The sequence below is a fragment of the Lutjanus erythropterus genome, chromosome 15 (assembly GCF_056507025.1).
Source record: "Lutjanus erythropterus isolate fLutEry1 chromosome 15, fLutEry1.hap2, whole genome shotgun sequence".
In the NCBI taxonomy this organism is placed as follows: Eukaryota; Metazoa; Chordata; class Actinopteri; order Lutjaniformes; family Lutjanidae; genus Lutjanus; species Lutjanus erythropterus.
Window position 1 is genome coordinate 34,139,608 of NC_139331.1, and position 23,398 is coordinate 34,163,005.

Genomic DNA, 23,398 nt, shown 5'->3' on the forward strand with positions numbered 1-23,398 from the left:
AAGAACAAACAAAAAAACAGTGTATAAACTTATATTAAAAAAAGCCCTTTCAAACATCACGTTCATCGATCTTTCTGGTGCGTTTACACACAGCTCTGACAAATCCTACTGATTCCACCTTGAGCATAAACGATGGTTTATACTGAAACAACCTGGGAGGAAGCCAGGTTACTACACTGAGTGGCAAAACCATGCAGCGTGCACCATAATTAAACCAGTCGTTCCTAAACTGGGTGGTGAGCAGCCTGATGGGGGTGTGGAGCTACACTGCAGGGTGTGTGGATGACCAGGGGAGAAATATAGAGTAAGTATTGTTGACTGATGCATGTATTTATACACTTTGCATGTTTGTATATATGTGCTTCTGCTTTGCATGTTTTAGTGTCTAACAGTGCGGCTTCATGTTATCTTTAGTCCATGTTTCTATTAATATTAATATCCCTCATTTATTTGTTTTTGCATGCGTTGTTTTATGAGTCTCTGTGTTGCATCTTTTAATGCTTGACAGTGTAGTATAAGGACGTCCTGAATGACGTTTCTATTAACATTAATATTCTCTCCTCTTTTTGTTCTGCGTGCTTATAAATGATGAACATGTTTGTAATTTTAATTTTATATTCTGTTTTCTAGGGCGACTTTTAACATCTGTCCAGGGTCTACATGTGAAAAATAGCCTCTTGGCTAACTCATTTACTGAAATGTTTATTAATGTGCAATGTTAAATAAACCAATAAAAACAAAAACAAAACAAAATCTAGCAACAAATCTGTTTTAGCAAGTTTTTCTTTTCTTTTTTTTAATATTGGAAAACCATGTTATGCAAACTATTAATCACAGCAGAGTATTTTTACACATTTTAAAACATAATCTTAAAAATGCTAATGCTAGTACACACACACACACACACACACACACACACACACACACACACACACAAATGTGGCCATACCTTCTCTCTTGTTGTTGCGAATACATTTGACTTTGGGCAGTTTGGTGAGAAGCTGACAGTCACTTTCTGTGAAAAAAAAAACCCACAAGAAATTCAAATGAGCAGAATAATAAATAATAGAACTGAACAGAATATTATGTGCCGTGTAATAAATCTTGATAATTTCTTGACTCTGAAGGGAAATTAGCAGCCCGTTGAAAAGCTCTGCAGCAGCAGGACGACAATTCAAAGCTTTCAGTTTGACAACTTAGACATTTGTTTAGTCGCTGTTCAGTCGACTGTGCGCTCCCCACTGAATTTTTCAGTTGTATTAATATATTATTTTAACTATAACTGTCTGCTTTAATACACGTTCAAAAAAATGCTCTGCTCTGCTCAAAATGAAAGGAAGAACAGAAAAAGAAAAAAGGGGAGAAAAAGAGAGCTGCTGAGAAATGAGTCATTTACAGAAGTGAAATTAATACAAATACATGTTTTGGAACAACAAAGGGTTTTTAAAATATTGCCTGTTCTTACAACATCGATATTAAATTCAAGTCCATGATTTGTGAAAAGTATAATTATTATAACTAATTCATAAATAATGAGGTAATAATGAGAAAACTGGATCATTCTTGAAAATGATCAGTAGCAAGAGATAAATAGACCTGATTACAGTTAATATCCAAGGGAAGAGCTGCAGGTAACACTTATTTTTTTTATTATTGATTATTTTCATAATTGTTTTCTCAATTATTCAGTTAATTGTTTAGTCTAAAAAATGGCAGAGAATAGTAAAAACAAAATAACAATGATGATTTCCCAGAGTGGACGAGAAGTCAAGCTGGGTATTTAATCCAACTGATCAATCAAAAGATATTATTTTAAAATCTTGCTTAAACAATTAATCCAGCCCATCCTCACCAGACAAATGGCTGTATGGGTCATCTGTCATCTACACAAGCATCCATATTTATGTTTAATGTGAGGCAAACAAACAAGTACAAGGCTTTCACCCAGGAACATGTGCACATGAGAGAAGTTAGCCTTCAGGGCTTTCTGCAAGAAAGACATTTCTGACAGAAGTGATGCCATCTTAACAGAAGACATGACTTTAAAAACAACCTAACCAAGAAGGGTTTCAGAAGAAACGCTGAAGGACAACTTCTCCCAACAGTGGTTTGTGTCCCTTATAAAACCACAGGTCAAGACAGACTTATGTCACATTTAAGGTTGCAAATTGTAAGCGATTTCCTTAATTGATCATTGGTAATATTAAAGATCATAATCCAATACCAAATGAAAAGAGTTTTTTCAGTACTTGACACTGTTATTTCATCATGTCGTCCTTATTCATCATTATTATACGATGATGTGATCAGTTTATTGTGTATTCCTGAGCTCCATTATATTTCTCAACACAGGGCTACTAATTAATACTTAATCGTTACTTTTATTCAGTGTTTTACCTAATTTTATTCTCAAATTTATCTCCACAGGGAGAAACAGTGATCAGACAAGTTCTTTATGATACTGCTGCTGCTGCTCCCTCTACTATTGTATCAGAGCAAATAGAAAATAAAAAAAATTTGGGGAAGAAAAAAAAGCCTTCAGTCGCCCTGAGTCAAAGTTTCGTGGCCCTGAATGACTGGAAACCTTTGAACCAGAGGAGACGCCTGGCTGCCTCCCCTCTCCACTGAACTTCTCCTTTCAAGTGGGACTCTGTGAAGTCTTTGTCAAAAAAGGCAAGAAAATACTTTGACCCAGACAGAAGGGTTTTGACCCATTGTGAGGGCGAGTTCTTTAAAGAAGTTATTTTTTGCTGTGCGAGTCAGAACTACAATCTTCTCCCCAAAACTTCAAGCTCAGTCAGGACTTTCTACATGAAGGTTTTAACCAGTTTTTGGGACAATATGCATTTTAGTTTGGTGGTGTGGCCCTGCTCATGTGATGCCCACAAGAGAGAGACAATATTTAAGACATATGAAAGAAACAAAATGTGCAAAACTAATATATGTGTGTAAAATATCAGGAGTGGAGGTAGACAGACGTCAGGCATAATATTTCACATCACACTCTGTGAATTAGGGGTTTATTTCAACTAAACCAGAGTTGGTGATTGCTGGGACACTGGAAGGAAAGTTTTATTTAGTTGTTCTTTATTTAGTTGAAGTTGTTCTTAGAAACTGTTTGGAAAAGGGCAGGCACTCTAAAAAAAAAACACTTGGCAGGTGATTGGATGAATCTGTCACGTCTAGCACGGGCCAACTTCGACCAGTCAGATCAAACTCTTGCTGAAACTTGTCAGGAGAAGAGCAAGAACGTGTTTTCCACGAGAAAGCCTTCGACGCTGTTCTTCGCACTTATGGAAAACAAGTTTTTGTTTATATTAAAACTTAAGAGTTTGATGCAAAAGTAAAAAAATGTAGGCAGTCGTCTTGAAATTATGAGTTTCCTCAACTGAAACTCTCAGCTACCTTGAGCCACTGAAAAAAAAAATACAAGCCTAAATAGTGGAAATACCCAGATGAGTGCATCTTGAAAAAAAAAAAAAAAAATTTATTATGGGTGTAATGATTCTTCAAATCCATGATTTAATATAACTTTCAATTTTAAGGATTTGATTCAAATTAAACATTTTTGCAATTTTACATTAAAGGCTACACCATTTTACAGACTATCAAGTCTTGATTTATTAAGACAACTGTCATTTACATTTTCAAATTATTCTTTAAAAAGATGTAACAGCTGCTAAGCTACGCTTTATCATCCTTCATCATCACTGATTCTGCCTTTTGATTCAATTCTTATAACTGAAAGCTCAGTTCAACTGATTTTCTATTTAATATTGAAAACTGAGACCCCTGTTCAATTTAATAAATGTTGTAAAATAGAACAGAAAATAAACTGTATTAAATACACGGTTCAAATTAACATACTTTGAACATGTCATAGGGAGCCACTTCAATAGAAAACTACATGTCCCTCATAGTAATAATATTGATAATAGTGATCGACAGTCTTTCTGGTAGAGACACAATAATCCTGCTGATGTTAGTGGGGAAAAAAGGATTCATGCTAGGCTAAATATCCCAAAATAAATCACTGCAAGAAATCAGGATTATAGCCAAAGGCGAGATATAAACGTTCTTAAATGACACACTGCTGTGTGGGAGGAAAGGAAATGAAGTTCTGTGGTTTTTTTCACATCAGCCTTCACATCCAGTTGTAGTGACATGTTTCAAGTGTGCATACAGTGTCATTAACACATTATCCTGTCGATGCTCCTTTGCACATGTTCTATGTTTGGTTCTTTACTTGAGTATATCAGTCTACGCTGCTGATTCAATCTCTCTCTGCTGCTTTCTCATCATTTCTTCATAGTCTAAATCTGGCACCATTTAGCCTTCATCACGAGGATTTTCACTTCTCTACATGTTCGTGCAGCACCATCTGTCCTGACTGGGCGTCAGGTTGACGCAGCAGGTGTCTTTGATAATAGGATGTTGGAAAGACTGAGAGGAGTCAGGTGGTCATGAGCCACCAGATTCAAAGTGCATTCTTTGAAGTTGGTTTTTTTTTCCATACAGGAATATTTGGTTTATTTCCCCTCTATGCAGCAAAGAAACTTTATTTTTTCCCACAATTTAACTACCTCTAAATTTATCATTACACCCCTGACCGACACTTAGCTTTAGCAATGTACTGCTGTGAACAGGATCAACAGATAAAACAGTTTACACTATAAAAAAGGCCCCAGTTTAACGCTAATGCACGCTATATTTGGAATATTTTCACTGCTTTATCTTGCTGTCAGACAGCCTTTTCATACCGGAAACCACTTTTACATGTGCCAAATATTGCTCCCTTTTGTTCAACCAGACTCCACTGGCAAAATCAGTCATTTTACTTTGCAGGACACAGCCTACAGCTGCCTTTATCAGTTAGTTAGCTGTGTTGCAGTTTTAAACATTTAATTTGGACTCACGAAAAGCCACACACTAACCCAAATAAACCAGCTGTTCGAGACAGTGGTTGACCTGCAATTCCCGAGTTCTGCAAAGTAAAATTACTGTGTTTTGTAAAAGGAGTTTGGTGGCTTTGAGGAAAACAATTTACCAGCTTATATAAGGACGGTTTCCTGTCAGTAAAGGGTGTCCGATGGCAAGTTAAAGCAATATCCCTCGCAAAATTTATAATATGTTTAATATGTTTTATGTTATATCAGTTATTTGATAATTATTACTGACATTTTACTGTTTAGTCAGCATTTTAATGTTGTAGCCAGTTAATTAGAACAACTTTAGGAAGTTTTGTGTATAAAATCTTAATCAATAAAGTAAATAACTGTAGTTGTCTTTTAAATATACTGAGTAAAAAGTAAAATATTTCTCCCATGAAATGTGGTGGAGAACAAATGCTAAGTGGAATAAAATGGCGGTACTGAAATGAACTTTCAGCAAATGCACCGAGTTACTTTCTATCACTGATGTACAGCGACAGTCAGAGGGAAGTTGCTGTACGTGGACCGTAAAAAAGCCTCTGAACACTTTTACAAGAGAAGCAGTCACACAAATTGTTCAGATTTTTTTCCTTCCACTCTTGCTGGAAAATAAGGTTTTCCTCCATATCTGCTGAGCTGACCTTGATACGATCAAAAACAATATGTGTGCACTTTCAGTGTTTATGGCCGGGGAGAGCAGGAGCGATAAGAGAAGCAGTAACATGCAAGAGAAAACTCAATGACAGCGTATAAAGAAGTGCAGTGAAAAGCCGCTTGAGGATAAGTGGAGCCTAATGCCTGATAATAAGACTTGATTTGTTCCTGGAACTTTACAAGAGTTTACTGACATGAAGTTTACTTTAACCCTGTCTGCGTCTGAGGCTGCTAGAGTTCTGCAAGTTTCAGTGTAACTTTAAGTGGTAAGTGAAATGTTTTAAGCTAAAAAGCTTTTAGGTATTTTAAGTTAACAGTTTTCTCTAATCTGTTTGTTCTATTTCACCTGGACTTTGTGTCTCCCTGGAGACGGAGTGGACACAGCTGCAGGCGAGACACTGTTCATGCATCTCCTCTCTGACCCAGAATGGAGGTCTCTTTTCATCTCTATTGTAATCCTGAAGCTGTGGACCCAGCTGCTGTGGACGCATTCCTCCCTCTGACCTGTTATGTAGGTCTCATCTCTGTTATCTCTGACCTGGAAGAGACCTGGAATGTGTGTGTTTGTATGTGTGTGTGTGTGTGTGTGTGTGTGTGTGTGTGTGTGTGTGTGTGTGTGTGTGTGTGTGTGTGTGTGTCCAGCTGCAGCTCACCGTCATCACTGAAGTCATCCACCAGAATGATCTCATGGATGAGATGAACTGGAGTCCTGTTCAAAACGCTGGAGAGATGAAAGAAAAACATTAGTCTCAAATATGCACAAACACACGTTGAGAAAAAAATGTGCGTGAAATATACAGAGAGCTGACAAGTAAATGCCAAGCTGCACACACACACACACAAACGCACACGCACACACACACACACACACACACACACAGAGCTGCTCATGAATCCATTACGTACGCACCGCACGCCATATGAAACAACATATTGAAAATGTCAACCCAAATTCCTGTTATGAAAATGTATGACGTGTCGCCTCTAAAAAACTATTTCATTAAAGAGGGAGATTGAAACATAAAAAATTCATAACTTTTACTGGAAGAAAATAAGAAAATGTGTTTTGTTCTGGGTCGGTTTCTGCTCGACTTTATTTCATTATTTTTCTGCTCCTCAATAACCTCTGTGTTCATCATCCCCTCTGGATATGGCTGAGGAGGAGGGAGGAAGGATGGGTGGAGGTAAAGGAGGAAGAGAAGTGATGAAGAGAGATAGAGGAAGAGAAAGAGGAGGACAGAGTGCTGGAATACAGAGAGACAGATGACGAGAGGGAAATTACCTTTTGGCCAATCAGACAGGTCTACTTTACATCCATGTCTGTATAATACATGTGGTGAAGACTTTAATTTAAGGAGGAGTTTAATGAAGGGTATTAAATGTATATTTTATCACTATTTGACATCTGTGATTCCAGTGAATAATTTCCAGTGTGAAACATGCTGTCTTCACTTAGAGACTATTATTACAGAGAGCTGAACATTGTGATGCCTGAGTGAAGTTGACCTTTGACCTTTTGGATATAAAATGACTTGATTATTTTTATCATATTAGACATTTGAGTGAAATTTGGTCATATTTTGCATCTGAATTCTTGAGTTAAGGACAACATTTTGTGAAGTCACAGTGACCTTTGACCAACTGGACATTTGAAGAAATTCCGTTCAGGCATTCCTGAGAAATCGTGTTCAGGAGAATGGGACAGAGGTGAGGTCACGGTGTCCTTGAACTTTGACCTTTGACCACTAAAATCTAATGATGTAATCAGTGACTCCAAGTGGACATTTGTGCCGTGTGTAATAAAATTCCCTCCCAGCGTTCTTGAGATATCACGTTCACAAGAACTAAACCGATGTGAGGTCAAAGTGACCTTGAACTGGAGGATGGAGGAGTGAAGAAGGAAAAGAATATGAAAGAAGAGGAAAGGTTAAAAAAAAAAAGCACAAAAGGCAAAAATTAAAAATGACAGTAAGGAGAAGGAAAGTGGGGTAAAGCAGAAAGAATGAATGAGAAGGAAGGAGGGAATAAGGAGAGAAAAATGAAACAGGGATGCAAGGAAAATATCGAGTGGGTGGAGAAGGTAAGAAGGATGGAAAGAAAAAAACAGAAAGGCAGAGTAAAAGATGGGAAGAGTAATGCGAGCGGTACAGAACATTTCTGGTGATGGATTTGGCTGTTTTTTCTTTACAATCTATTTGAGCAAAATATTGCACCTCATCTATTGGTGCAAGACAAACATCTATTAAAGATATTATCAGCCGGCAAGAAAACTGTCGCACAAAAACGTTTACAACAACAACAAAGACTGGATAGATATTGTGACTGATGATGTTCAAGTCATGGAAAGAATGACTTTGTTTCTTGCTAAATCTAGCAGTTGATAAATCCTTGCAATACTGTGAAAAAAAATGAATTACAATCTTTTACTGTTTGAACCGACATGTATTTCATCAGTGTAACATCTGTATAAATGCACAGGTTGTTTCCAGTATGTGTTTTTTTTTTTTTTTATCTCTGTTTCTTTAAAAAAGTACAAAAAAGTGGGGAAAGAATATGGAAGAAGAAAAAACAAGAAGAGGGATACCAGGGACAGTTGGAAGAAATAAAAGAGGAAAAACAGCAAAAAAGAAAGAAAGACAGAAAGAAGGAAAGAAGGAAAGACAGGAGGAAAGGGGGAAGGGAATCAAGGTAGAAAATAAGGATTAAACGAGAAATGAGAAAGAGTCTTGCGGACGGGCAAAAGATGGAAGGCATGAAGGTGAGGAAAGATTTGTGACAGGAAAACAAAAAAAGACAAAGGAAAGAAAACAAAAGCTGAATGGAACAAGGATGGAATGAAAGTGAATGAAAGTGGGAACAAAGGGAAAGAAGACGGAGGGAAACTTTATACTGTCAGTACTGTTTTGTGTGTATTTATTATGTTGTTCAAATTAATTTTGTCACCTTTATGAATTTAATTGTGTTTTAATTGGTGTTCAAAAAATCTGGCCAGAGGCACCGGATGAAAATCAGCCTCATGGGTTAATTCTTTGCTCATTTCAAGTTTTTCCCTCCTCTGCTTTTCTGTTGATAAATGAGCGCAGTACCTGTTAAATAAACAAAAAGAAAATGCATACTTATCATGCTGCGTATACCCATTTAATTGAATATGTCATTTTATTCTGGCCAGAGGCAAGACAGAAAATTTGCCTTTTGGGTAAGATCTCGCTTATTAAGAGTTCCTTTTTCAGTTTTTCATTGATAAATGAGCGCTGCTTTCATCAAATAAAAAAAGAAAAGAAAAGGAAATGCATATTTATGATGTTGTGAATATGAATTTCATAAGGTATGTCATTTTTAGTGGATTTTAAACATCTGGCCAGAGGCAACAGATGAAAACTGTAGGGATGGAAAAATAAATCAGTTCGCAAATTGATCATGATTCTTTTTCTTTAAATGAATCAATTCTTGAATTCGATTTTTTACTTAAAAGTTTACTTAAAGTTAAAGTTTCTGTTAGCTCGATGCTAACACATAATGGGAATTCCCATTGATATGTTCACAGAAACTAGCATCGTGATCGCAGTAATATTCAAATGACAAGCAGGTGACTTCACATAAAAAAAGGCTTAAAAACTCCAGCTACAGCAACCTCAAAGGGTCAAAACTCAAACTCAGACTTCAATTCATCTGACTTTATTTATTATTTTCTTATGGCACTGGCTTGATGAGCAGGAACAGTCACAATTTACTTCAAAAAGTATTTTATTCACTACTTTTACACACTAGAAATTATGCTCCTGAAATAAAAGTCAGACTAACTGACATGTGAAGTGCATTTTTTTAATAGGTGGGCACTGCCCTCGTCAAATAAACAAAAAGAAAAGAATAGAAAAGAAAAAAACAAGGAGAATAAATGAAAAAAACATTCAAAGAACAATTGAGCAATCTATGGGAAAGAGGGAATGAAAATAATGGAGCAGTAAAGGAGAAGGAAGTGTGTCTGGAGAACGAAGGATGAAATTTGGGAGAGGTGAAAGTGAAGAAAGGAGCGAGGGATGGAAGAAGGTGAAGCTCATAATGTAGAAGGAGGCGGAGGAGGAGGAGGTGTGGAGCGAAACTATGAGTCTCTGAGGCACTGGACCCCATCAGGAGGACTGATGGATGCAGGGAGGGAGGGAGCGGGAGGTGGAGCGGGATGAAAGAGTGAGGGATAATAAAGGAGGAGTGGGAGAGAGAGAGAGAGAGAGGGAGATGGAAGGCTGGTAAGGGAGACAAATAACCCTGAGTGTAACTCTCCCTCTCTCTCTCTCTCTCTCTCTCTCTCTCTCTGTGGAGTCGAAGAGCGATCAGGAGAGATGGATGAATGGATTGATGGATGAGATGGAGGGAGGGAGGAAGGGAGGGAGGAGGAGGAGGAGGAGAAAGTGAGGGGCGAGCAAATAAGAAAGAAGGGTGGAATCAAGATGGAGGATGGAGATGGGGAAATGAGGTGATCAAGTAGAAAGTCAAGTGTGTATTTATCTCATTAGATGACATTAAATCCTCCACTGAATGCATCCATCTATCTATCTATCTATCTATCTATCTATCTATCTATCTATCTATCTATCTATCTATCTATCTATCCATCTATCTATCCATCCATCTATCTATCTATCTATCTATCTATCTATCTATCTATCTATCTATCCATCTATCTATCCATCCATCTATCTATCTATCTATCCATCTATCTATCTATCTATCTATCTATCTATCTATCTATCTATCTATCTATCTATCTATCCATCTATCTATCTATCTATCTATCTATCTATCTATCTATCTATACTGATGTTAGAGGGGAAGAATTCACTTATTTCCATATAGTGACAAATACAGTGAAAATTCTGAAAAAAACAGACCTTTATATGTGATGTCGGTTTTGCAGTGAAATGACTCGTAATGGCAGTTTTCTTAAACAAATAATTTCATTTAAAAGTATACTATATTTTATTTAAAGCTATTAGAAGGAACTTTAATATTCTGTTGATTTTTGAGGCCCCTATGGACAAAAGCGTTTTTAATTTAAAAAAAAGTCCAAATTCTCTGATTTCATCTTTTTAAATGAGAATATTTTCTGGTTTCCTTACTTCTTTCTGACAGTAAACTGAATATTCTTGAGTTGAGGAAAAAACAAGACATTTGAGAAAATCACCTTGAGCTTTGATCAATATATTTTTTTTATCACTTTCTGACATTTCATGGACCAAACATCCATACAGCTGAATTAACTGAGAAAATGAATGAGCAATTAATGAAATCATTGTTCTGTTCCGTTGCAGCTATATTAGGCTAAACAATTTCACCATATTTTATGTTGAAGTAATCCAAAAGTAACCAAGTAATCAATCACTGGTAATTAGTGACTGTATTAGAACAATTTCATAAAGTAACCCTGCATACAAATCAACAGTCAACATGAGTTAAAACAGTTACACTCCAGTGATTGACAGTTATTAACTGTGTGTCCCAGAGGGATGAGATTATTTAATTTTATGTCAGATTGCAGGACTTTCCATGAGGCTACTGCTTTAATGCTAAAAGCAGTTGGTTCTGGCACGGAGAACCGGCCACTGGAACGAGTTAAAAGTGGAGCAGGGTTCAGTTGTAACGTAGACGTAATATATGACGGTAATTTTCCAACTAGTTCTCTATAGATGGATAGATAATGTGCCAGTTCTCAGTCAGAGAAGACCAATATATCGGTCGGGCTCTAATCCATCCATCTATCCGTCTGTCTATCTGTCCATACAGTATCTATCTGCGTTACAGTGAGGCAGACAGACATGGATGGATGGACACAATCTCCTTTCATTCTTTTTTTCTTTCTCTCTCCACCTCCTCTCCTCCCTTTCACCACCTCCCTGCCTCTCTCCCTTTCTCTCTCTCACACACACACACTCACACACACACAGGAGTTCCCATTCTCTGGTTCACAGGCCACTAGCTATGAGGCTTAACCTCCCCTCAGGCGTGCTGAGGGAGAAGCTATCTTCAGCTCACAGAAAATATTATCACCGCTGACAATACCGCAGTCGGCTGCCACAGAATAGCAGCTCTATATCTGCGCCGCTCATTTCCAACACTCTATATATCAATTTTAGGGGGAATTTTTTGAAAAATTTTCATTACCTACAGCTGCCATTTGGAGAGCGCTTTCATCCAAAGTGCCTTGAGAGTGTGCATATTTAGAGCCGCATGCATGTGTGGCTCCCCGGTGGGGAATTTAACCCCCACTCTCTGGCAGCATCGGTTGATGCTAAATGCGTGCCGCTGCTGTACGACCGCCGGGGTGAGGGGTTCGATTCCCACGGGAGACGCCCAGGCTCAGCGAGTGTGTGGGCAATTTGGAATGAAAGCTGCTACCAAAATGCACAGTTCTTCACAGTCCAGAGGGAAAACAACAGCAGTAATGTAACACCCTCCTGTCGGCCATGTTTTTCTCAGGCCTATGGATAAGAGCAACTATACATGTACTCTTCTCCTGTGTCTCCTGTTTAGATGCATTAAATAAGAAAACCATATTGCTGTTCGGCTATCAGGAGCCCGAAACCTCTGGCCAGTCAGGTGACCAATTAAAGAATTGAAGAAATTGGGGTCCTTTCAGTCTTTCTACATCAGAGTGGACGAACCTGACATGACCTTATCGATTCTTCAGGTGATGCATTTCAGACACTTCGTTAAGACACTTTATTTTTCTGTTTTGGTGCTGTTGAACCAAACTCCTTTCTAAAAACAACTGTTTTATAGTAGGACCATATTTTTTCACAATAAAAACTTAAGCTCCACCATCACTAAGACTCTTTTCTGATTCACTCTACAGACACAATCGGCACACCTGTAATTTACTCGGTAACATCATTAACTAACCTGTGATGAAGCGTTTGCCACCGACTCACATGCTAAGTGGCTGCTTTTTACAGTGCTTGTTTTCGCTCAGCGGGTACCGCGGTCGTGACATCACCCATTCCACTGCCGACCGGTGGGACGAATCCGTCCCTTTGATCATTTAGAAGTCTAGAAAATAATAAATGCAACATTGTGTTTGTTAAAACAGCAAGCTACACCTAAGTGCATGGGTATTTACAATGTTTGATCATCTAGATTATCATGTTATCATTTCATTATCATTTTAATTGCTTAGTTTGTCTTATTTTTTATCTCTTTAACTAATCTACAGCACATCTAAATCTCGCTATACAACCCTGTATAATGTTTCTTTATAAGTAGGCTAATTAGTCCATTCATTGGTTTCGTCTGTTGTTAAGCTCAGAAATATCTATTATATTAAAATGTTTCATCTCAGGGTTTAAGCAGAGATAATTTAGATGAGTCAAACTGATGGAAAAAATATGGTAAATGCATCATTAAGTTTATTACAGCAAGAAGATACATCTGATCGAGGATTGCAAAGGTCCTTTGCTTTTGTGCATAATGTTTCTTTTGTCAAAACTCATAAAGTAGAGAAAAAAAATAAATAAGATGCATGGTTTTACACGTTTAAGTTCCTAACTTTACAGGGGAATGGAAACGTCCAGCCTCTTGGCACTTAACATTTGTCAAATCTGGCCGTGTTGCAGCTCCTCAGCTCTTTTGTGGCAGCTGAGAAATGCGACTCTATCATCAAATGGACAACTGCACCACCTCATCAGGATTAAACAGGCACGGAAAATCTCTCTCTGTTCAATTAATGACTAATATGTTTGATCGATTTTGTGTCTCGTCAATTGGCAAAGACCTGCGACCTGTCCGTCGCGCATCCCGCTCCCTGCCAAGTGCATGCTGGGACGGGCTCCAGCCCCACACAATCCTGAGCAGGATAAGCAGTTTGGAGAATGGACAGATGGATGAATAGTCAATTAGCTCGCTAACTATAGCATTAGGCTGGCTAAATATGAAACAGGTGCATGTGGACTGACCTCGAGGAGCAAGTTTTCTCATTTGTAGACATTAAGACAAGTGCTCAGACTGTGGACCTACATCAGGGTCAGGAGCTCTTGTTTTTATGTGATTTTGAGTGAATGATTGTAACTTCATGGCAAAGTTTGCCAGAAGCATCTGCAGCGTATGAGAGAGATGGACAGGAGAAAGAAACGTGTGTGAAAATATGATTTGTTGCACTACTTGCTTTGCAGGGTGAAACCGGAACAGGCAGACGGGACATAAAGTCGAGAGAAATCTGATTTGAAAAGTTGGCGTGTTATAATTTAATGTATCACGCTGCTGCTAGCTGGCTACTGTCAGAGACGAGTAAAATAACCAAAAAATATTCCAATTTGAGAAGCTGAGATCAGAGAATTGCAACTTTCTTTACTTAAAAAATGACAAAACCAAATCAAGTCTATGTAAGCAGAAATTTTTTTTAATCAGAAGAAAACATCACTGGACTTTGACATAAGAATACAAAAAGTTTTGGGGTTTTTTTGGCATGTATTGTTAAAAATAGATGCACAATATGACCAAGGATGTGATCTAAAAGGGTTAAAAGGGCATTTTGACTTTTAGTGGTGACCACAGTGGGACTTCTCTTGTACTGCTGCAAAAACAGGTTTTCATAAGTACCTGTGACATTTTTATTTCCTTCATTTTTACCCTTGTCATCAGCATGGCTCTACTTTAGTAAAGACTAGCTGACTGAGTCACCATCTTCACGATGGATTGCCATGAAATTTTAGACATTAATGGTTGATGAAAACACAGTAATCAATCACTATATTTAAATCATTAATACAATTGTTCTCCATGTGCTCCACTGTAGGTGAGATGGGAAAGGTAGGGATTTGGGAGGTGAGAGGTTTTACTTTTACTTATCTTGTTTTGTTTTTAGTTGTTTTTCTTTCTTTTTGTTTGTGGTTGCTTGCCAGTATTGCACTGATTAATGCTTGGTCATCTGTGATTATATTCATTTACTATATTGGAAAACTCTAAATACCAATAAAAAATAGATTGCAGTCAAGTGGAAATGTCTGTGACTCACTCCAGTTTTTACACCATTTAATCCACCTTTGTTTTTGTGTTGACACCTCTCCACTGGTCCTCCATGAAGGCAGCAGAACTAGAAAACCTCTATTACAGATTTCAGATTGTCTCGCCTCTCTGCCGCCCAGGACTTGTGGATTTATTTACACCTGAGAAGTGATTCTTTGAACTGTCATGAGCGAGATATCTTCTGCTCTGCTGGCCGCTGTAAAAACACATTCCTTCGTGGGGTGTTTTGTTTTCGCTCCTATTGTAAATCAGCTGCAAAATTGCTTCATTCGCTACAGGTGAGGAGTCAAATTAGTATCTACTGTTCACGTGGTATTGCACTTTGCCCAGGGTACAGTTTTGTTTCTTTTTTTTTTTTTTCCTCTCTGAAGCTTTCTCTGCATGTTTCCAGCTTTCTGTGTTCGTACCTCAGCTTGGTTCCCTCCCTCTTTCTTCTTCTCTCTCTGCCTGATTGGTTAGCTGACAGCCAGTTCTTCCATCCTCCGCCGTGCTGGAGTAATTTATCAATCCTTTCTCTCCCCACTTCTGCATCCACCAGTCCTTCCATTCATCCGCATCCCACCATCTTTCTCCAACAAATTTCTCTATCAAGACCCCTGACAGCAATGGAAGGCATTCACAGCCGAACTGAGATGTCCACTACATGGAAAAATGTCCCTATTTAACTTAAATAAAATTATTATTAAAAGTCAAGACATTTTAAAAATGTGTAGCAGTGAACATTATTCCTTAAAAACACAGAGTTAGCCTTTTAAAATTGTACACTGCAGCGTTTTCATTGCATGTTAAATCTTTCTTGGTCTGACAGAAAGCCTTCCCCAGCAGATCCACAGAAACTGTTCTTAAGGAAAAAAAAATCCTGATTCAGCCACTCAATACGTCTACTTCTGTCTAAGTACCAGTGATGCATTGTGCTATATATCTGCACCCAGTAAATACTGTCTCATCACTGCTGATCTACAGCACTGTACATCTACATTTATCAGTCGCAGTCTGGGGTCAAAAGGCTAGTTTTCACACATTAAATAGTCTTGTCAGTGCTAATCGACCATGATCTATATCTATATTCACTCATTACTGTCTGATGATGTTTACTTAGTGGATGCTGTATGTACAAGCTCATCAGTGATAATCTAAAGCCTCATACAGGCACTGATGGAATAAAAAAAGTCTCATCAGTGATGATGTGTAATGGTACATCCTGTAAACACTCTGTAATCTTGACAAATATTGTCTAATCACAGCTGAAATTAGATGCCAAATGCATGCATTCAATAAATGCTGTCTAATCAGGAATGTTAAATGCTATCTGGTAAACTGCGCCCAGTTGAAGTTTCAAACTTAAGTTTGCGCCTTCTGTGAAATATTTCCCTAAGCTGAGGGGTTCATTTAGGAGATTTGCATACAGTCTTGCATTTTTCATGATAATAACTATCATAATATGGGCACTTCATACAACTACTCACATTACTGCAGTTAAGTCTTTTTGGGTGGTTCTTGAACTTTTATGAGTATTTTTCCAAGTAATTCACTACTGAGTAATCCTACAATTTGAATTAAAATACAAACCTCTCAGCTGCATAACATAATGGCAACCAATAAGGCTATTCGACTGCAGAAAGGCCAATAAATACCATGACAGAACAAACAAACAAAAGATGCTGCAGCAGGCACAGGTTTGTAGAGGTGATCGTGACCAGTGAGCAGAACAGTGCAGGAGTATTTCTGAAATCCCTTTCACCTGAATGCCTGCTATCAATAATAACAGATAAAAAGTAACTAATACTCCGTAATACATCAGTGGTTTTACTTTTAGTTGAGTAATATGTCTGTAACGTAACAGTACTTGCACCTGGGTATAGACATCAGTACTCTTTCACATATTAAAGCTGTAAGTTACAAAGGGTTTTCCCTCACAACATCCTAAAGATGTAACTCGTTAATGGAACTTGGTTTTTTTTCAGGCATATTTAGATGAAAAATTCTTGGGTTCATATTCTTATTTGGGGGTTTTTATTTATCATTTTTGCAGCTCCTTTCTTCATTCTCTGTCTGAAACATTCTGTTTGAGCTCCTGTCTGCTTTGATCGGTCAGCTCCCTGCAGTTTCTCATATTTCAGGGGTCTTCAGAAGGACTGTGGATGGATATTTTTGTTGGAAAACCCTGAAAAAGTGTATTTTGCATAATAGGTGATCTTTAAGGGCAACCTTTGCCTAAGTGGTTTTCTGCAACCGGGGGACTAAACATGTTTTTTTGTGACTTGAACCCACTGGCCAAAATCTGCACTGAATCAGTGTAAATCAAAGTTAAAGTTCTACATTATGTTGTGGTGCACAGAAAAAGGTACAAATAAACAAGACAGAAATGAAGAAGAGCAGGGCACAACAGAGTAGAATTAAATCCCATATAAAACAGTGGAGTTGCAGTCGAAAGCAACGACCATCAATCTGCCTAATGACCTCGTCCTAATAAATCCTGAGTGATCAGTTGTAGAGGAAGTGATCCGGACTCTTTACTGAGCGTTTTTAGGTCGACTGAGTCAGAAACTGCTGAGCTGGTGCTGATCTGGAGGGAGGGATCTCTCACTACCTCTCTCCTTTTTTCCCATAATGCTCCTGTGGCTCCTTCACAATAATGGAACCTTTGCAGCCCAGGAGGCTGTTTCACACACACACACACACACACACACACACACACACACACACACACACACACACACACACACACACGCAGAGACACACACGCAGAGACAAAACAAACTAAACCCATTAAAACCAAATATGTCCTCAAAAGCTGCACATCTCTTTTCTCTCTCGCTCCTTTTCTTCCTCTTCCTCTTCGCCCGCTTATCTCTCGCCCGGCGGAGACGGAGAAGATGAGATCAATTTTCGGATCAGAGCTTGATTAAATATCGACAAGGCCCGGCTCTCCCTCAGAAAGCAACTCTTTGATCACGAGATGAAAAGCCTTCAAAGTGCCCATCATTGTCTCAGAAATCAAACTTATTAAAGTTCGGCCTGCATATCATCAAGCCCCAAAGCGCACAAAACTCCCCAAATTATACCCTTTTATAATGTAATTGTAGGCATTCAGTACGCTCTCAGTGTTTTCACAGTCCCCGCAGCAAAGCATGATTGCAGATAGTAAAAAGAAAACTTATCTAGCTATTATCTGGCGATTCAAGTCTCTCTTTTTTTCAGCTTGAAAACTGACGCTTGAAATTAGATTGCAATTTTTTGCTGTCTTCAACTAAATATCTTTCAAAGCCTCTAAGAAAAAAGTTTTCTGACACTGAATATCTTTTGTAAACTTTTTGGATGCGATCCAATGAAGATTAAAGAATAAGCAGATTGACATTTTTCAAAAGTGTTCACCCATGAAGAGTGATGATGGAGGCTTTTTCTCAGTACTCCGCTTCACATTATCATAGTCTCTCACACATTCAGATTTGGCAGCCGCATGAACATCCTCCACTCCTGGTTGTTATGCAGGCTGAATGGCAGTAAATGAATAACAGTATCATCGACTACAATGAACTGTAAACTGCAATAAATAACAGTAGCATCTATGAGAACAGTAAATAATTGTAGGTTGCGAACACCTTCTTTGAAGGCATCTGATTTCTTTCTTTGATTTCTTAAAACATGCGTTCATGTGCTTGTTGGAACCCGAGACGTTTGTGAGAGTGAGTTGCAGGAACCATGTGGAGGTCAGCAGCTGGAGTTCAAGCTGGCTTTGGGCCCAATTTCAGGCAGAAATTACTCATAGAAATATAAATACTCCTACTTAACGTTAAACCTCAGTGCACATGTGACACTAATTTTCAACAAATAATCATAATATTAAACCAAACAGAATAAAACTTCCTTATGTGATAGCGACAGTATGATACACTCATCTCCCAATTCCACACTATCGTGTGTATATGTATTGCAATTCTAAAAGTAGTGCAATTCAGTATTACAATTTTTTGCCATCTGTGTTTGCTTTTTTAACACCAGAACATGGGGAAGAGTTGAATCATGCAGCAGCAGCAGCTTTGTTTTCTTGTATATAAAAACAGTAAATAAATTACTTTTTGAGGTAAATTTTAGCTGCGTCTGTTCATCAATCTGGTGCCATCAGGAAATAATGGATTAAATAAGGTGCCAAAATTAAAAACTGAAAACCAAAGAGCTTAAATTAACATCCGTCACTTATGAAACTGAACTTTGAAACTGTGAGTTTTGTAGCTGGTCAGTGTGGATTGTTGAAGCCAGGGGAGCAGCTTCAGTCAGATCAGAGATAATATACATCTGATGTCGGGACACTGTAAAATGTAAACGGTTTGAAAATGCTCCTGTCCCAACTTATTTGGAACATGTTGCAGGCATCAAGTTCAGAATGAGTGTATATTTAAAAAAACAAAAAAAAACGATGTACTTTATTCAGTCATTGTGTTTGAACTCTGTATGTTTCATGTTGAGCGTGTGAATTAAAATGGATTAGTTCATGATAATATTACCACGATCATGATGCTAATTTCTTTTGCCGTTCCTATTATATATTAGCATTGAGCTAATGGACTAAGTCCTACATATCTGTACATATATAAAATTGATTCAGCATTCAGAAGATCAATCCAGGATTCATAAGAAAAAGAATGACAATGCTTAAGAGAATTGATTTTTTTTCTCCCACCCCTACCATGTAACCACTTCAACTGGAAGAAACCGGTCTGATCCAGCTGGATCTTCAGTAATTTTCAGTTGGGTTAAAAGTAGAGGTTTAAGTCAACACTTGATCTGTTTCTCTCTTTCTGCATCTCCTGCCTCACGTGGGGGGGTTGGTGACGTGTCACAAAGAGTGTTATTTAATCCAGCTGTTATGTCATACAACCCCTTAAAAGATTTAAAGGTGTTAACCTTCTCAGGAGACCCCGTCAGTGGACCCAACCACCCTGCCAGGACTGTGGAATACATGTTATTACATTCCCACCTGCAGATACAGCATCTCATAATGCCATTCACAGTCTGTAGCAGAGCGCGCCATACTTACTTCTCTTAACTTGTTCTCTACTTTTCTTATTCTTATTTCTTATTAATAACTCATACTGTACTTTCCTATAACTCTTAAACCCTTTAAATTAGTGACTTTAAACTTTTTATCTTCTTGCCCCACTGCGCTGCATCACCAAATCTAATTCCTGCGTACTTTGTACATGCGGTGAATAAAGCGATTCTGATTCTGACGATGTGGGTCCATCTTGAAAATGCTGAGCAGAAATACTTCTTTGTTTACTGGCGGTAGGCAAACCAGAACCACTTCTTCTTCACCAGCTTGCACATGTCAAAAAAAGTTGTTATGGTGCCAAATTTAAGATGAGAAGTATTTCCATCAGATTTAAGAAATACTGTCCATGTAAACACAGCCAGCGTGTCAGTAACAAAGTTTAAAGCAAAACTATAAACTTCAGGCTCTGAGTTATGCCTGCATTCAAGGTTTTGGCCCGTGCAGGACTCTAAAACAACTGTTTTAATGCAACACACAGCCTAGTGTTTGTTTTCCTTTCACAATATGTCTCTTATTGCCTGCAACAACATGCTGCTCTGATGCTGAGTTCTTGAACATCTGCAGCAGTCTGCTGAAACTGCAGCACCATGAAACAATAACTTAACTTTGACAAAACCTAGAAAATTGTTCACTGTGATGGATTACATATGTCAGATAATTTTCAGTGGCTGACTAAGGTGGAAAATCAGTCTAAAAACTGATGATTGGGTCAGCAGTAATGTAAACTACACACAATTTGTAGTTAATGAGCCAAAACGTGCAAAGCCACGAGATGGTCCATAAAATTTTGTTGAGCGAGGCACCAACACGTCCAGATTCATTCAACCGTAACTCTGACCTCTGACCTCTCTGTTGAATCATCAAGTAAAAAGAGACTTTCAGAAGTATGCAGCAGTGAGTTCACTCTCTTCTACTAAAGAAGAAGAAACACTGTCTGAAACACAAATTTAGTGCAGACACTTTGGAAAAAACTTTGTGCTTTCGAAACTTTGTTTCCACAGCAACCAAACACCGCTTTCAGACAACAGTTGCATGTGCAGCTTCTGAACACTTATAAACTCCACAAAGCAGATGAGTTGATCCACACTTACTCATTACGTGACCAATTTCTGTCTGTTGGCTGTTTCGTGTTGTCAGCTGCCTTCCCGTGATTCAGTGACTCATGAGAAAAGAAAACTCCAAATGTCAAGTGATCCCTCGCAGAGCTATTTCAAATTACCAAAGTACTTCAGTCTGCCTGTAAAGACACCCGGTGAAGCACTTAAAGTGGACGCTTTCTGAGAACCTGCTGCACCTTTAAAAGAGGAAATGGCAGCCTGAAAAAGTAAAATATCAAGATGAAATATAGAAAGCTGATCCGATGTGTTCCACAGTGTTTGTCGAATCACTGAACAGCGGCACTTGGCCAGGCGAACAGAGGTGAGGTTTCTCTTTTTTCATCCCTTATGCAGCGACTTAGTTTTACTTTTCTTACGTGCAACTGAGTACAAACAACACAACTTCCTTCAAGGACAGACTGTCCTAAAGCAGGACATTATCCCTATTTGTATATTTATCACATCTCACCCTGTGCATAGCTCCTTGAACACATGCACTCTAACTTTGCATTTATGTAGACATTAGATAGAGGAGCTGTATGTGTGGATGCAAATGTGTGAGTCAGTTCCACCAGACAGAAAATGTTTTTTATTCCTGCCAGTTCCCAAGCTGAAGGTCCGGTGTGTAGCTGCTTCATACTGTTTCCAGCTTGCCTGCATACCGCTCTCCATTTTCACATTGATCTTTTTTTTTCATGCAGACTATCTACCAATCAATACCACCCTATTTGAGTCTCATTTTTGACCTTCTGTTTTAATGCCTTTCTTCTTAATCCATGTTGTGAAACAATCAGATTTCCAAAGTAAAAGTGTGCGTCCTGCCCATGGTTCAGTTAGAAAATCCCAGGGCGGACAGACTGGATTCATGGTGTTCTTCATTTTTATGAATTAGATTAGAGCACCTCTTGTCTTTCACGTCATTTTGCTTTTTTTTTTTTTTTACCTGTTTAGTTGCCGGCTAATGGGTGTCGGCTGTCGGAAGCAAAATTAACCAAAACTGACATCCATAGTCCAAATTAGTTGTACCAGACAATAAACGTATTTAAAAGGATAGTTTGCCAAAAAATGAAAATTCAGTCATTATCCACTCGTCCTCATGCTGATTGAAGGTCGAGTTTAGTTTTTTTAGTTCACAAAACACTGCTGGAGTTTCACAGAATCTCCCAAACACTTTAAGCGAATAGTGACACAATTTACATCATGTTTTTAGCCTAAATCTTCAGTGTAGATCCTGGGCGTGTGCACGCAAAAATTAATGCCATTTGAAAACTGGTCACCACTCACTTCCATTGTTTGGGAGATTCTGCAACACCGTTTTCCTTTGAAACTCCAGCAGTGTTTTGTGGACTAAAAAACTAAACCTGACCTTCAATCAACATGAGGGTGAGGAGATTATGACTGAAACTTCATTCTCAGGTGATCCGTCCCTTTGACCCTGTCAGCTTCCTAGTCCAAAGTCTGCCATAAGTCCGTGTGTGAATAGAGCAGGCCATGATGCAGAGGATTCATTATCTCCTCTGATATTTAATGATACTGCATTTTATTTGATAAAAGGAGTGTTATTGTCTGCTGCATTGTTTTTGTTTTGCAACTGTACAAATATATAATTCAAACATTTAATGTAAAAGACAATTCAAGCCAATTTTTTGCACTTACTTAGATCATGGCAGCTACTTTTATTTTATTTTATTGAAGAAGGAAAGCAGAATCACTTACAGATAAAAGGGAAAACAAATATTAAATGAACAAAAATGCTGCACTCATCAGATTTATTATTTAATAAAAGCCATTTTTTCTTTGTTTCTTTGTTCGACTATTTTATTATGGTTTTATTGTACCTTTAACTTTTGGTATTGTTAAAGGTCTGCTTATATTATAAGCATCAAGCATGTGATGGCATCTTGGAACACGGTATCCTTAAATACATCTGTAGTAGACTTCCACTGTCTGTTACAAACAAGCTGCAGACATCTGAAACGTGAGCGTTTAACATTTCGATCAGTGTGTTCAGACCTGCAAAATCAAAAATCTTGTTTTGGTTTAATACTTTGTCATATAAATCAGCATCCAAAGGCAGTAAAACAAACATAAAATGTCTACATGAATGTGTTGGATTATCGCTGCCATAAATATCTTTTAAATACTGTTGAAGATATTTTCATTTTTAAACGTTTCCAAGTCAAATAAATCTGCAGAAATAAAGAAGCTTCAGAGAATCCTGGTGAGAGCAAATGTTCCAAATTCACAAACTAAAAATAAGAGGCAGCTAAACTACTTCCAGCTCCAAGTCACCACCGGCAACACACAGACACACAGACACACACACACACACACACACACACACACACACACACACACACACACACACACACACACACACACACAGCAACACTTACATACAGAGAGCTGGAGCCAAAGGGAGCAGAGGGGCTCAGGGAGACAGATTGTCTTTTAATTGGTTGAAAACTGCAGAGCTTTGAGAAGGGCTGAAGGGGAGGACACACATTCATACACACACACAAACACACACGTAGAAAATATAGACACACATTCACACAAAACACACAATGTCCTCTGTGATAGTGAGGAGACGTGGCCCGTCCCCGCTGACTGACTGGTATAATGAGCTGAACTCAGGCCAAATCCTGGAG

General features: G+C 38.2%; 1 protein-coding gene across 1 annotated transcript in view; it reads right to left on the minus strand.

Moving 5' to 3' along the window:
- Positions 1-23,398, minus strand: part of galnt14 (UDP-N-acetyl-alpha-D-galactosamine:polypeptide N-acetylgalactosaminyltransferase 14 (GalNAc-T14)) — a 229,672-nt gene that overhangs the window by 62,712 nt on the left and 143,562 nt on the right. Inside the window, exons 4-5 of the mRNA XM_084737770.1 lie at positions 6,239-6,306; positions 950-1,015 (exon numbers count right to left, since the gene is read on the minus strand). Of these exons, the coding sequence (XP_084593896.1) occupies positions 950-1,015; positions 6,239-6,306 (134 nt within the window). The remainder of the gene's footprint in view (positions 1-949; positions 1,016-6,238; positions 6,307-23,398) is intronic.